This window comes from Sorex fumeus, unplaced genomic scaffold (genome assembly GCF_029834395.1).
Source record: "Sorex fumeus unplaced genomic scaffold, SorFum_2.1 ptg000072l, whole genome shotgun sequence".
In the NCBI taxonomy this organism is placed as follows: Eukaryota; Metazoa; Chordata; class Mammalia; order Eulipotyphla; family Soricidae; genus Sorex; species Sorex fumeus.
Window position 1 is genome coordinate 323753 of NW_026606129.1, and position 13011 is coordinate 336763.

The following is a 13011-nucleotide window of genomic DNA, read 5'->3' on the forward strand; positions in this document are numbered from 1 at the left end:
TGGGTCACCGGCATCCCATATGGTCCCCTGAGCACGGGCAGGAGTGACCTTGGAGCGCAGGCCAGGAGCAACCCTTGAGCATGGCCGGGTGTGGCCCCAAAATCAACCAACTAACCAACCCAATCAAATCATGAAGAATTTAGGTGTTATAACTGTGTATGTAGTACATGATTTTTTGAAACTTGGGGAAGAGGCTCAAAACTACAGCTCTAGTTGTGTGTGTGTGTGTGTGTGTGTGTGTGTGTGTGTGTGTGTGTTCAATCTGTCAGGAAATGTTCCAGCACTCTCCCAGTAAGACTTTTTGAGCCGTGGGGGGAAACGCCTCATTCTCTTCCTTTCCCTTCGGTCGCTCCTGGACTTTACAGAACCAAGCACGGGAAACGCAGCGAGGGCCTGCCCCGCTGGAGGGGAGCGGGCGGAGCCGACAGAGTGGGCGTGGGTGGGCTGGGGCCCCGTCCTCGCGGCGCGGACCCGACCCTGCTCCGGGGCGCTGCACACGGGCGCCCCCGCTCACCGGCACGCGGGCGGATCCGCACGTGGGCCGAGCGCGCGGGGGCGCGGGCCCGCGCGGGGGTCCACGCGCTCACGGGCCGACTTGCACACGCGGGCCGGCCCCGCCCGCCGCGTGCGCGCCCCCGTCACGCGCGCCCCCGCCCGCCCCGCCCCGCCCCGGTCTCGGGCGCGGCGCGCGGGCGACGTCACTTCCGGCGCGCGGCTCCGCGAGGGCGGGGCGCGGTGCGGCCGGAGCGGCGCGGCGGCGGCGGGGGGCGGGCGCGGCCGGGCCCCGCCGTCATCTCGCTCTGTGTTGCAGGTGTACCCGGAGCCCCGGAGCGACAGCGAGTGTCTGAGCAACATCCGCGAGTTCCTGCGCGGCTGCGGGGCCTCCCTGCGCCTGGAGGTGAGCGGCGGGTGGGCGCGCGCGCAACGGCCGGCCCCGCCCCGCCCGGCCCGGCCCGGCCCGACCCGACCCGGCCCGACCCGGCCCCGCCCCCGCCCCCGATGCGCAGCCCCCGCCCCCTCGCCCCTTTCCCTTCGCCCCCGAGCGCGGGACCCCCCCGGGACCACCGTCCCTTGGCCCTCGGCCGGGCTTCACGCCCACAAGTGTGGGACCCGCACAGGGGCCCTGCCTTACCTGGACACGGGACCCCAGACCAGGGCCCTGCCTTACCTGACACGGGACCCCCAGACCAGGGCCCTGCCTTCCCTGGACACGGGACCCCAGACAAGGGCCCTGCTTTACCTGGACACGGGACCCCAGACCAGGGCCCTTCCTTGCCTGGACACGGGACCCCAGACCAGGGCCCTGCCTTGCCTGGACACAGGACCCCAGACCAGGGCCCTGCCTTACCTGACACGGGACCCCCAGACCAGGGCCCTGCCTTCCCTGGACACGGGACCCCAGACAAGGGCCCTGCTTTACCTGGACACGGGACCCCAGACCAGGGCCCTTCCTTGCCTGGACACGGGACCCCAGACCAGGGCCCTGCCTTGCCTGGACACAGGACCCCAGACCAGGGCCCTGCCTTACCTGGACACGGGACCCCAGACAAGGGTCCTGCCTTACCTGACACGGGACCCCAGACCAGGGCCCTGCTTTACCTGGACACGGGACCCCAGACCAGGGCCCTGCCTTACCTGACACGGGACCCCCAGACCAGGGCCCTGCCTTACCTGACACGGGACCCCAGACCAGGGCCCTGCCTTACCTGACACGGGACCCCAGACCAGGGCCCTGCTTTACCTGGACACGGGACCCCAGACCAGGGCCCTGCCTTACCTGACACGGGACCCCCAGACCAGGGCCCTGCCTTACCTGACACGGGACCCCAGACCAGGGCCCTGCCTTACCTGACACGGGACCCCAGACCAGGGCCCTGCTTTACCTGGACACGGGACCCCAGACCAGGGCCCTGCCTTACCTGACACGGGACCCCCAGACCAGGGCCCTGCCTTACCTGGACACGGTACCCCGGACCAGGGTCCTACCTTACCTGGACATGAGACCCCATCCCTATCCCAACGTGACCCAGGGGTCCTTCCAAATCTGACCCAGATGGTCTAGGGGCACCAGGTGGGGACACTTCCCTGCCCTTGGGCTCAGTCTCAGGGACCGGCCTGGACCTTTGCTGGTTCTGTCTGTGGGTGGCAGTGAGCTCCCACAGGTGCGGGATGACCCCCCAGAAGCCTCTGTAGAAGGATCTTCAGGAGGGAGGTTGGATCTTTCTCCAGAGCTCACTGTCAACATTGCACGCGGCCGCTTCTCTTGGAATTTAGTCTGTTTAATGACTGGCAGATTCTGCTCAGTGCCTACCATAGCCTTCTGGACCAGTACTGGGTGCGAGGTGGGTCTTGAGCAAGCTTTTGTAACAGAGGAGACGAACTCGGAATTGTAGTTGAAAGGGGTACACTTGTTTCTAAATCAAAGAATGGATTCTAACATTGTCTTATTTTTCATACACTCTATACTTTTCTGAGGAAATGTAAAAGATATCTTAGCGTTTTTTGGAGCTCTGTTGATAATGCATTTTTAAAACTCCTAGTTACTAAGAGGAAGTGAAAATTAAAAACTAAACTCGCAGCCCATCACATTAGAAACCTCCCACTGATCTCCGTTACGGGGAGGCCTGTGACAGAGGGATTCTTTGTGGTGTGGGCTGCCTTGGGCAGTGCCCAAGCCTTGGGCATGTCCAGCCGGAACTGCAAGGACCCCTCCCAGTCGCTCTGTCCAAAGCCTAGAGGGTAAGACCTAGAAAGGGACAAGCAGACAAAGCGAGGCCCATCCCAGAGACGCCTGCATGCTGACGTTGGCGTCCACGCTTGGAAGCCGAGACCCACACATGTCCTGGCCTGGCTCTGGGTGCCGGGGTCTCTGGGCCTGGCCTGGCTCTGGGTGCTGGGGTGCCTGTGTCTCCAGGTTCTGTGAACTGACTTGAGTTTGTAGTGAACCGTTTTTGCGTGTTCTTGTTTACTGCATTGTAAGAAATAAGCGGTGTGTCGGGGGTTGCACCTGGTGGGTGTCCAGCATTTATTCCTGGATGTGCTTGGAGTCACCTCTGCGCTGCTCGGGGACCGGGTGGTGTGGTTTAACTCCAGGCCCCTGCATGCAAATCCTGAGCACACCCCCTGAGTGGGCCTCACCCCTCCACTCAGCTGGGCAGTGAGCCGTGCCCCCTGCTGACTCCCGACTGTGAGACAGTCCCCTGACACGGCCTTCAAGCCCTACTGCACAGTCTGTCATTCTTGATGAATTTTGGGGTGTGTTTAGGTTTTTGCTGGGCAGTATTTTGAGAGTCGGACGCACGGATGCTGTTGAAGCCTGGCTGCAGGCGGTGTGGGCCTTAGGCTGACTGGCCTTTTCTCTTTCCTGTTACCCAGCCCGAGTCTCCGTGGCTGTGTGCTGTGGGCCGGGGGAGGGTGTTGCTTCTTGGCTGTGTCCCTGGCGCTGTGAGAGGCGGGGCGCCTGTCCGGGCGGTGGCACCGCGCTGGCGCTGGGCTTCCCGTGAGGTGCCGGCAGGAGCGACAGTGGAGTGGCCCGTCGAGCTGGCCGGCTCTGCCGCTCTTGCCGAGCCCCATCTGGTCTCTGCCTGCAGGTAGGTGACGTGTGTGTGAGGGATATTAATAGCCCTGGCGAGTGGCCTCTGCGTGTCTCGCGAGAGCCGCTGCCCTTGTTGCGGGAGGAGGGGGCGCCTCAGGACTCGGCAGCACCCCGAGACGGACTGGCTGCGGACAGGTAGGTGCTACGCCCCCCGGTGTGTCCCCACAGAGCCCGGCCGCGGGGCTTCCTGGGCCTTCCCCCGGGGCCCGGAGGGGCACTGTGCATGGAGCATGCGCCTGGCCCGGGGTCCCCCAGCTGCCCGCGATGCGCTCCCGTCTTCGTGTCGGCTCACTGTGGCGCTGGCACTGCACCCGCTGCCTGTCCGGAGCGCGGTTTCCCGCCGTAGTCTGTGCTGGCGTTGGCTGGGGGCTGACCAGCCCTCGGGCCGTAGGGTGTGCGGTGTTCCGAGGTTTCCTTTGTCCCACGACCCTTTGGGGCAGTGCCTGGGGCCAGAGGTGGCTCCTACAGGCCCGTGCAGGTGGCGGCGGTGGCCAGCAGGTTGTCCCTGCCCTGTGGAGCCTGTGCTCTCCCGAGGAGGAAGGCTGGGACGCGGCGCTGGAACCCCGTGCCCACTGGCCTGTGGCGAGTCCCCGTCCATGCAGTGGCCGCGCGCCAGGGCCGGGGAGCGAGGCCAGTGCGGCCGTGAGCTGGGGAGGTGGCAGCCAGTGTATCCCATGCCTGGGTCTTTGGGGCTGTTCTGTGGTGCTGGCGTCTGCCTCCCTTCTGTGGATGTTCACCCAGAGGGGTGCTTGCTTTTATCCCAGAGATCCAGAATGTTCCGTCGGGTAACCCCTGGCCCCCTTGTCCTCCGCAGGCTGGCTAGCTGCAGCTCGGCGCCCGTGTGTGCTGGTGGTCACTGTCGTCCTTCCTGGGGCCCTGTGGGCCTGAGCTCCAGTGGTGGGACGGGTTGGCCTGTTGGGGGTCCCTGTCCTTGGTTAAGAGACTCGGGTGAGGTCAATAATTAAATTTGGGAGATGAGATGAATCATCGCTTGGTAGGACTTAAAAGTGGCCAGAGCCCCATTCTGCCCAGGTCTCCTGCTGAAGCCCCTTGCCGGGTGTTGGTGTCCTGTCGGCGAGTCCCTGGGCTGGGCTGCCCCCACGCCCCCAGCAGGGATGGTGGAATGTGCGTGCCCAGCTCCGTGGCTATCAGGGTAGTGGGCAGGTTGGTCACGCCAGCATGCTGTTCATGTGTGCGTCGCCGAGATGTGGCCTCTCGCGTCTTCGTGGGGTGCAGACGGGGCCCCACTCCGGGTCTGGCTGGGCTTGGGGGGCAAGTTCCAGGATAGTCAGACCCACGGTGCCTCCAGGCCCAGGGACGGTGCTGCCTGGAGCTTGTCACTCTCGGCACGCTGTAGGCTGGGGCTCCGCTCAGCTGCTGGTGACCTGTGTTCCTTGTCCCTTCCGGGAGGGGCGCTCCAGAAGGGTCGAGGGCCACCTGGCCGGGCCTCAGAGCTGGTCCCGGTGGAGCTCTGGCACCAGGCGCCTGCTGGCCTCAACCGCCAGTGGGAAGCTTCTTTGTTGTCGCATTTCATTCATGGGCTCGCTGGCACGACCTTGCTTTTTTTTTTTTTTTTTTTTTTTTAATTTTTATTGAATCACCTTGAGATACAGTTACAAAGCTTTCATGGCTGAAGTTCAGTCATACAGTGATCGAAAACCCGTCCCTGCACCAGTGCACATTTCCCACCACCAATGTCCCCAGTATCCCCCCACCCTATCCCACCCTCCCCCTCCCTCTGTGGCAGACAGTTCCATGCTCTCTCTCTACTTTGGGCATTATGGTTTGCAATGCGATGCTGAGAGGCCATCACGTCTGGTTCTTTATCTACTTTCAACACACATCTCTCGTCCCGAGCGGTCCTGCCAACCGTTGACTCAGTGATCCCTTCTGTATCCCAGCTGCCTTTTCCCCCAGCTCATGAGGCAGGCTTCCAGCTATGGAGCAATCTTCCTGGTTTTTGTGACTACTGTCTGTAGGTGTCAGTGTCATACTGTTATTTTGTATTCCACAAACGAGTGCAGTTCTTCTATGTCTGTCCCTCTCTTTCTGACTGATTTCACTTGGCATGCTACTCCACTTAGCATGCCCATCCACTATTAAGCAAATGTCATGACTTCATCTCTCCTAACAGCAGCATACTATTTCATCGTGTAGATGCACCAAAGTTTCTTTAACCAGTTGTCTGTTCTCGTGCACTCGGGCTGTTTCCAGATTCTGGCTGTTGTGAACAGTGCTGCGATGAGCATAGACGTGCAGATGTCATTTCTACAGTATTTTTTTTTTTGTACCCCTGGGATTACTGAACAACGGGAGGACCGTGACCCCTGGAATATATTCCCAGAAGTGGTATTTCTGGATCATATGGAAGCTCAATTTCTAGTCTTTGGAGGAATATCCATATTGTTTTCCAGAAAGGCTGGACCAGTCGGCATTCCCACCAACAGTGAGAGTCCCTCAGCATCCGCGCCAGCACTGGTTGTTCTTGTTCTTATTGATGTGTGCTAGTCTCTGTGGTGTGAGATGGTACCTCATTGTTGTTTTGATTTGCATCTCCCTGATGATTAGCGACGTGGAACATTTTTTCATGTGCCCCTTTGGCCTTTTCTATTTCCTTTTTGAGGAAGCTTCTGTTCATTTCTTCTCCCCACTTTCTTTGATGGGGTTGGAGGTTTTATTCTTGTAAAGTTCTACCAGTGTCCTGTGTATCCTGGATATCAACCCCAATCTGATGGGTATTGGGTAAATAATTTTTCCCATTCTGAGGGCTCTCTCTGTATTTTGGTCACTCTTTCGAAGCTTCTTAGTTTAGTGTAGTCCCATTTGTTTATCCTTGTTCCCACTGCGTGGTCAGTGGTGTTTCATCCTTAAAGATGCCTTTAGCTTCAGTAACATGGAGGGTTCTGCCCGCATTTCCCTCCACGTATGGATTCCGCTCTGATGCTGATCCATTTGTGCCTGGCTTTAGACAGAAGTCTGAGTTCATTTTTTGCAGGTAGCTGTCCAGTTTCCCCAGCACCACTTGTGGACGAGGCTTTTCCTGCTCCACCTCACATTCCTTGCTCCTTTATCAAAGACTCAGTGATCATACACTTGAGAGTCGGTGACAGAATATTCCACTCTGTTCCATTGCTCTGCAGGTCTGTTTCTAGCCCAGTACCATGCTGTTTTAATTACTGCTGCTTTGTAGTAGAGTTTGAAGTTGGGGAAGGTGACGCCCCCTCTCCTCTTTTTCCCAAGGATTGCTTTCGCTATTTGTGGGGGTTTATTGCTCCATCCAAATTTCAGGAGTGTTTTGTCTATTACTTTGAAGAATGAATGTCATGGGTATCTTTCTAGGGGACCGCACTGAATCTGTATAATGCTTTGGGGGAGAATTGCCATTTTGACAGTGTTAATCCTCCCGGTCCATGAGCAGGGGGTGTGTCTCCATTTCCTCGTGTCCTCTTTTATTTCTTGAAGTAGTGTTTTGTAGTTTTCTTTGTACAGGTCCTTCACCTCTTTGGTTAAGCTGATTCCAAGGTACTTGATTGTGAACGGGATTTTTTTTTAAATATCTTTTTCTTTTTTATTATTTGTAAAAGCCATGGACTTCTGGGTATTGATTTTGTAACCTGCCACTTTACTATACAAACCTAGCATTTCTAGGACCTTTTCTGTAGTCCTTAGGGTTTTCCAAGTATATATCACGTCATCTGCAAATAGTGATAGCTTGACTTCTTTCTTTCCTATCTGGACGCCCCTGATACCTTTTTTCTTGCCTAACTGGAAGTACTTGCCCTCGTGGGACAGTATTCCACTTCTGTATTGAAGTGGTGAAAGCGGGCAAGCACGTCTTGTTCCTGATTTCAAGGGGAATTGAGAATGATGCTTGCTGGGGGCTTGTGGCAGGTGGCTTTGACTATGTTGAGGAGTGTCCCTTGGGACCTGGAGTGAGAGCACAACAGGTAGGGCGTTTGCCTTCCATGCAGCTGACCTGAGGCAAGTTCCTTCAACTCCCATTTTGCTGAGGGTTTTTATCATAAAACCCATGGATGCTGGATCTTGTCAAATGTCTTCTCTGCGTCTATTGATATGATCTTTTTTTTAATAGTGTAGGAGTACTGCTGTTTGTTCAGCTATTGATTAAGCTGATTGAATTGGGCATGAACTTCACATTACTTTTTTTTTATTCTGAATGTTAATTTTATTTTATCCCCCCCCCCTTTTTTATCAATTACCGTGAGATGCAGTTATAAAGCTTCCCTGTCTGAGCTTCGGTCATACACTCATCAAACACCCATCCCTTCACCAGTGCACATTTTCCACCACCCAGATCCCCAGTATTCACATCCCCCCACCCCCCGTTCCAACCTTTCCCCTGCCTGTGTGGCAGACAGTTTCCCCCATATTCTCTACTTTGGTTATGTTCAGTATGTTGACACCAGTCCCACAACCACTCAAACCTGCTGGAAAGGCAGTGCTGGACAATTTGTCTTGTACTGCTTGTTAAGGATAGAATATAATATCCAGGACATTCTGTGTTGTTCTCTCTGTGAGCTTTAGTTTATAGTCTCTGGGTTTTGACCACTGATGAGATTATATGACGCCAGAGCAGTTTGCGGATGTGACTGCCAAGCTACTGGAAAACTGGGGACTTGTGGGGAGGAGGCCCAGTCCTGATCCACGTGGGCTTGGAGATCTCAGTCCCGGGTTCCCGCTTACCTCTGCACTCCCGGCCCTATCTGTGTCTTTTGATCTCTTAGGAGATTTATGGGTCTCTGAAATTAGGCCAATAAATGAGCTTGTATAGCTGAGCCAGAGGTGGCTTGTGGGTGGCTCCCACATACCTCACTTCTGGCCGCTTCATTTCTTGGTAAACTTGGCCCCTAGTCGTTGGGGTTTGGCCATAGGCACAGCGGCAATTTGGGGTATCAGAAGCCTGAAGGCCCCATCAGGCTGCCGATGCACTCGCCCCGCAGGCACAGGTCGACCTGCTGGCGGCACCAGACCCCCTGGTCACCCAGCTTTTTTGAGGGAGTTGTTTGCTTGTGGAATTGTTCTCCAGCCTTTGACTCCGAGTCTGTGTTTGCTGACTGTGCAGATGTGTTTCTTGCAGGCAGCAGGATGTTGGTTCAGTTTTCGGATCCATCCTGTCACTCTGGTGCGTTTAGCCCATTGACACTGAGAGAGATTACTGTTAAGGGTTTAGTCCCATGTCTGCAGGAGTTTGGTGTGTTTGAGGGGCTTGTCTAGTCTTAAAGTCACCCGTTTAGTTGTTCTTGTAACTAATGATTTTGAGTCTTTGAAGTTCTGAGTTGTTTGTCTGTGAAGCTGTGTGTTCCGTCAAGTGTGAATGAGTCTAGCTGGCTATTCTTGGTGAGGCATTCAGTTCATGGAGTTTTTTGGGTTTTTTTTAAAACTAAATCTCCCCACTGCCTTCGGGCCCAGAGCGTTCCGTCAGGTAAGTCTGCTGTGAATCTGAAGGATGCTCCTTTGATGATCAGGATGTGTCTTGGAGTATTTCTGGTCTAGCTGGTCCCCCTCGGCCTGCTCGGCTCTGGGACCCTCTCAGCAGCCTTGTCTGGCAGTTTCCCCATCAGGGTTTTCTTCCTGTCCCTCTGGGGCTCCAGGGATTCTGACGTGACTGGCTTCATCCTGGCTTTCTCTTCCATCTGTTGGCTCCTTCTGGGGCTCTTTTCCGTTCCCTGCGGTTCCTGGCTGTCTCTGCACCTCCCTTGAGCTCCCTGGTTCTGCCCTCGCGGCTGTTGCTCTGCTGGGGCCTTCCGCTGCTTTCGTTCCCCCGGCCAGGATTTCTGGGGCTGCCATTTCTGCCTGTGTTTTCATTGCATGCTCTCACTTCTGCCCTCACGGCCTCTTGTGTCTTACCCACAGTGCGTCCGATTCCTTCTTTGAGCGCCTGGCGCACCCTTCACAGCCCCTTCTGCGTTCCTTGTCTGAGGGGTCGTGTGGCGCGTTGTCACTGCTTGGCTCTCGGGGCTGGCGGCTTCCCCCAGCCCGGTGAGTTTCTGCGCGCCCTGTGCGTTTGTCGTTTTTCCCTGGGTGTTGTATGTTTTGGCCCCTGCAGTGGGGCTGTCTTTGTGTGTTACTGTGGGTTATGGAGAGGTAAAGAAAGTGAGGCCTGGACTGGCTAGCACCTCAGGTGAGGGGTGTAGATGAATGAGGTAACTTCTTCACACGAACACTGTCGCGGCACGCGGTTTTGGGGTTGGAGGCTTTAAAGGTTTGCTGGGAGGGGTGGAGCGGGCAGCGATGCTGGGGGTCCTCACACCTGGTTCGAGAAGTTAGACTGGCACATTGGGGGCGATGGCTGGGCGGGCAGTTCCCGGACGAGGTGCTGGCTGGGGGTTGGGGTTTAGACTGAGCGGTGTGGGACCCCCTGCACCGTTGCCGTGGTGCTCAGGGGCCCTGGATCGGGCCGGCACTGCTGCACCTGGCGAGGGTCTCCATCCTAACAGACCCAGGCCCTCCCCATTGGGGCTCTGGGTACCCACACTGTGGGCCCAGCCCGCTGGGAACGTGACCTCTTCCTGGTGACCCCACCTGAGTCATGCCTGTTGGGGTCAGGGGTGAATGCCTGCTCTCGCAGCCCAAGGCCAGGGGCACCGGGCCCCCGGGAGCGGAGCAGGGTGGGTGTCCACGTGCCATGACGTTGGTGCCACTGCCCTGCAGCGCTGCCGGTCAGTGAGCAGGACTAGCTGGGGCCGGTCCTGGTGTCCCTGCAACACCCAGCAGCCTCAGGACGGTGCCCAGGCACTTGCTGCCCCGGGCAGGCGCAGGGAGGCCCCGGGAGGAGGGGTGCGGGTGCGTGGGTCAGGTGGCGCCTGCTTCTAGAAGAGTCTGTGGAGGGTGTGGGGTGCCCCAGGGGTGTGGCGGCCTCGTGGCCTTGGGCGCTCGGCGTTGAGAAAGTAGATCTGGGTGGGGAGCCGCAGACCACGGCATGGGCGCCACCCCTGCCCTGGCCACCTTGCTCAGCACTTGGCAGTGCCCTGTCAGTGCTCGGGGCCTGCTCCCGGCTCTGTGCTTGGGTGCCCGCCGGTGGCGCTGGGCTGGGCTGGCTGCGGGCCCCGCCCTTTTCCTTTCGGGGCCCAGGTGTGTGGGTCCCATGGCTGCTGCTCCTGGCTCCTCACTGGCACCTCCCACACCCCGTCCTGGGGGACTGCTGGGCGCCAGCCACTGCCTCGGCCCTCCCTGCCCTGCATGCCTGCACGAGAGCTTATCTGCACGTGTGTGCGTGCGTACCTGCGTGTGCGCATCTGCATGTGTGCGTGTGTGCACGGGTACCTGCAAGTGTGTGCGTGCATCAGGATGCGTGTGCACGTCTACGTGTATGTACGTGCATGCCTGTCTGTGAGCTCGCACATGCACATGCACACGCACGTGTGCTTGCTTGCCTGGCACCCCCCCAGAGTGGGGCTGTGGTCAGATGGTCTGAGTCGGCCCTGTTCTGTCACTGTCGGGGCCTGGCGTGCTGGTTTGTGGGAGCAACGGGCCGGCAGTGTTCACTGGGTGAGGAAGGGGAGGGGCCTCCTGGGGGTCGCCCATGTCCCCAGCGATGGAGCGTCTACCTAGGACGGGCATGAGGACACCATCAGGAGCCAGGTCCTGGCTAGCAGAGGGACGGGACAAAAGTGTATTTTTAAAGGCTGTGAGCCACACTGCAGAAGTGTGTGCAAAGTAACGCTTTCTTGGGTCGAAAATAGCCCTCCAGGAGCCTGGCAGAGGGGCGGAACGTTCCAGCTGCAGTGAGTCAGGGCGGGATGACTGGCCCCCGGCCCGTGAGGTCTGGAGGGTGGGGAAGCATCTCCACCTCCCCGTGGCCCAGGGTCCGGCCTGCACCCTCCCTGCCGAGGGCATGGGGGAAGGACAGCAGCGGCTGGGGAGGGATCCTGCCTCTGTGCCCTGTCACGGACAGGGATTGGCGCCGCCTCCAGCAGTGGCGGGGGTCAGGGACGGGTGCTGGTGCCCGACCGGCAGGCAGTGGGCCTGCGCCGCTGAAGCCTCTGGACTCGGTTTCCCATGAAGGCCGTGTGGGTGGGCCCTGCGTCCCCGCCCCTGCAGCCTGATCCATCCCTGATAGTATCTGGGCGGGGCTGGTCGCGGGCACTCCCAGGGCAGGTGACCTACGTCTGCCCCTCTGCCCGTGCGGGCCATGGGCTCTGCTGCTGCCCCCTGGCCCCACCCCCGCTTCCTGGAGTGCACTGGGGGCGGCGGCTTGGGAACAACAGGAAGTGTGGCTTCCCGTCCCTGGTGGCCACTCATCCTCCAGGCCCGGCTTGGCGCTGCCACCATGAAGGTGAGTGCGCTCGGCCGTGCCCTCTCTGGGGGGTCGGGACCCTCATTTTCTAGCTCAGTCAGAAGCGGGAGTCGGGGACGAGGGGGCCGATGAGGCTTGAGTCCTTTAACCCCCGGTGATGCGGACGATGGCTGGCTGGGGCTCGGGGCTTGGGCCTGGGCAGGCTGGGCAGTCCCCGCAGGACTGGCCTCGCTCAGTGTCCCCTGGCTGCCTGGGGTGTGCGTGCAGGGGACGCTGGACCTCGGACTCGTGACCTCGGACAGCCACCCGCGGCCCCGGCATTCAGCCCCGGGTCAGCCGGCTCTTGGTTCTGCCCCACCCCCGCCACGTCCAGGGAGCGGCTGGGGGTCGGCTGTGTTCATCTGTCCCTGTGCCTGTCCCCGCCCGGGTCCCGCGTGCAGACCCTCAGCGCCCAGCGCCCACGGTCAGGGTGTCTGCCCTGGTGAACGTGTGCGTGGGCTCTGGACTCACCGTCTGCTCCTGTGCAGCCGCGAGCTCTGGCCAGGCCTCTGCTGACGCGGCTTGTCGGATTGTGTCTTTCAGACGTTCGATGCCAATGACCTGTACCAGGGGCAGAACTTTAACAAGGTTCTCAGTTCCTTAGTGACCCTCAATAAAGTCACTGCAGGTAAATGGGGGGTGGGGGGATGCGGCTTGGGTGCCCCGTGCTGGACACAGGAGCTGGCCACTGGGCTGTGTCCACCTGCATGCACGGCCGGTCTGGTGCGGCCTCCTTCCCCACTGTGGGCGGGACAGACCCCCGTGGGGGGCGTGGCCTTTCTTCCCCAGGGCAGGGGCGGGCACCGAGGGTCCCCGTGTTAGCGCCGTCTGCTGTCGGGGGCGTGGGGCCTGTATGCCGAGGACAGACCGTCTCTGTTCGCCGCATGAAAGGCGCTTTGTGGCCGCGTCCCGGCTCATGCCGCCCCACCTTCACAGACATCGGCCTGGGGAGCGACTCGGTGTGCGCCCGGCCCTCGGCCCACCGCATCAAGTCCTTCGACTCCCTGGGCTCACAGCCCCCGCACAGCCGGACTTCCCGACTCTTCCAGGGCCAGTACCGCAGCTTGGTGAGTCTGGGGGTGCTGGCGGGAGATGCTGGCGCCGTGGGGGCTGCATTGGC

General features: G+C 59.3%; 1 protein-coding gene across 3 annotated transcripts in view; it reads left to right on the forward strand.

Annotated features, from left to right (window-relative positions):
• The window catches only part of ARHGEF7 (Rho guanine nucleotide exchange factor 7), a 48225-nt gene that overhangs the window by 12826 nt on the left and 22388 nt on the right, over positions 1–13011 (forward strand). For all 3 annotated transcript variants that reach the window (XM_056129030.1, XM_056129031.1, XM_056129032.1), the window contains exons 2-4: positions 812–898; positions 12435–12519; positions 12828–12958. In XM_056129030.1, the coding sequence (XP_055985005.1) occupies positions 812–898; positions 12435–12519; positions 12828–12958 (303 nt within the window). The remainder of the gene's footprint in view (positions 1–811; positions 899–12434; positions 12520–12827; positions 12959–13011) is intronic.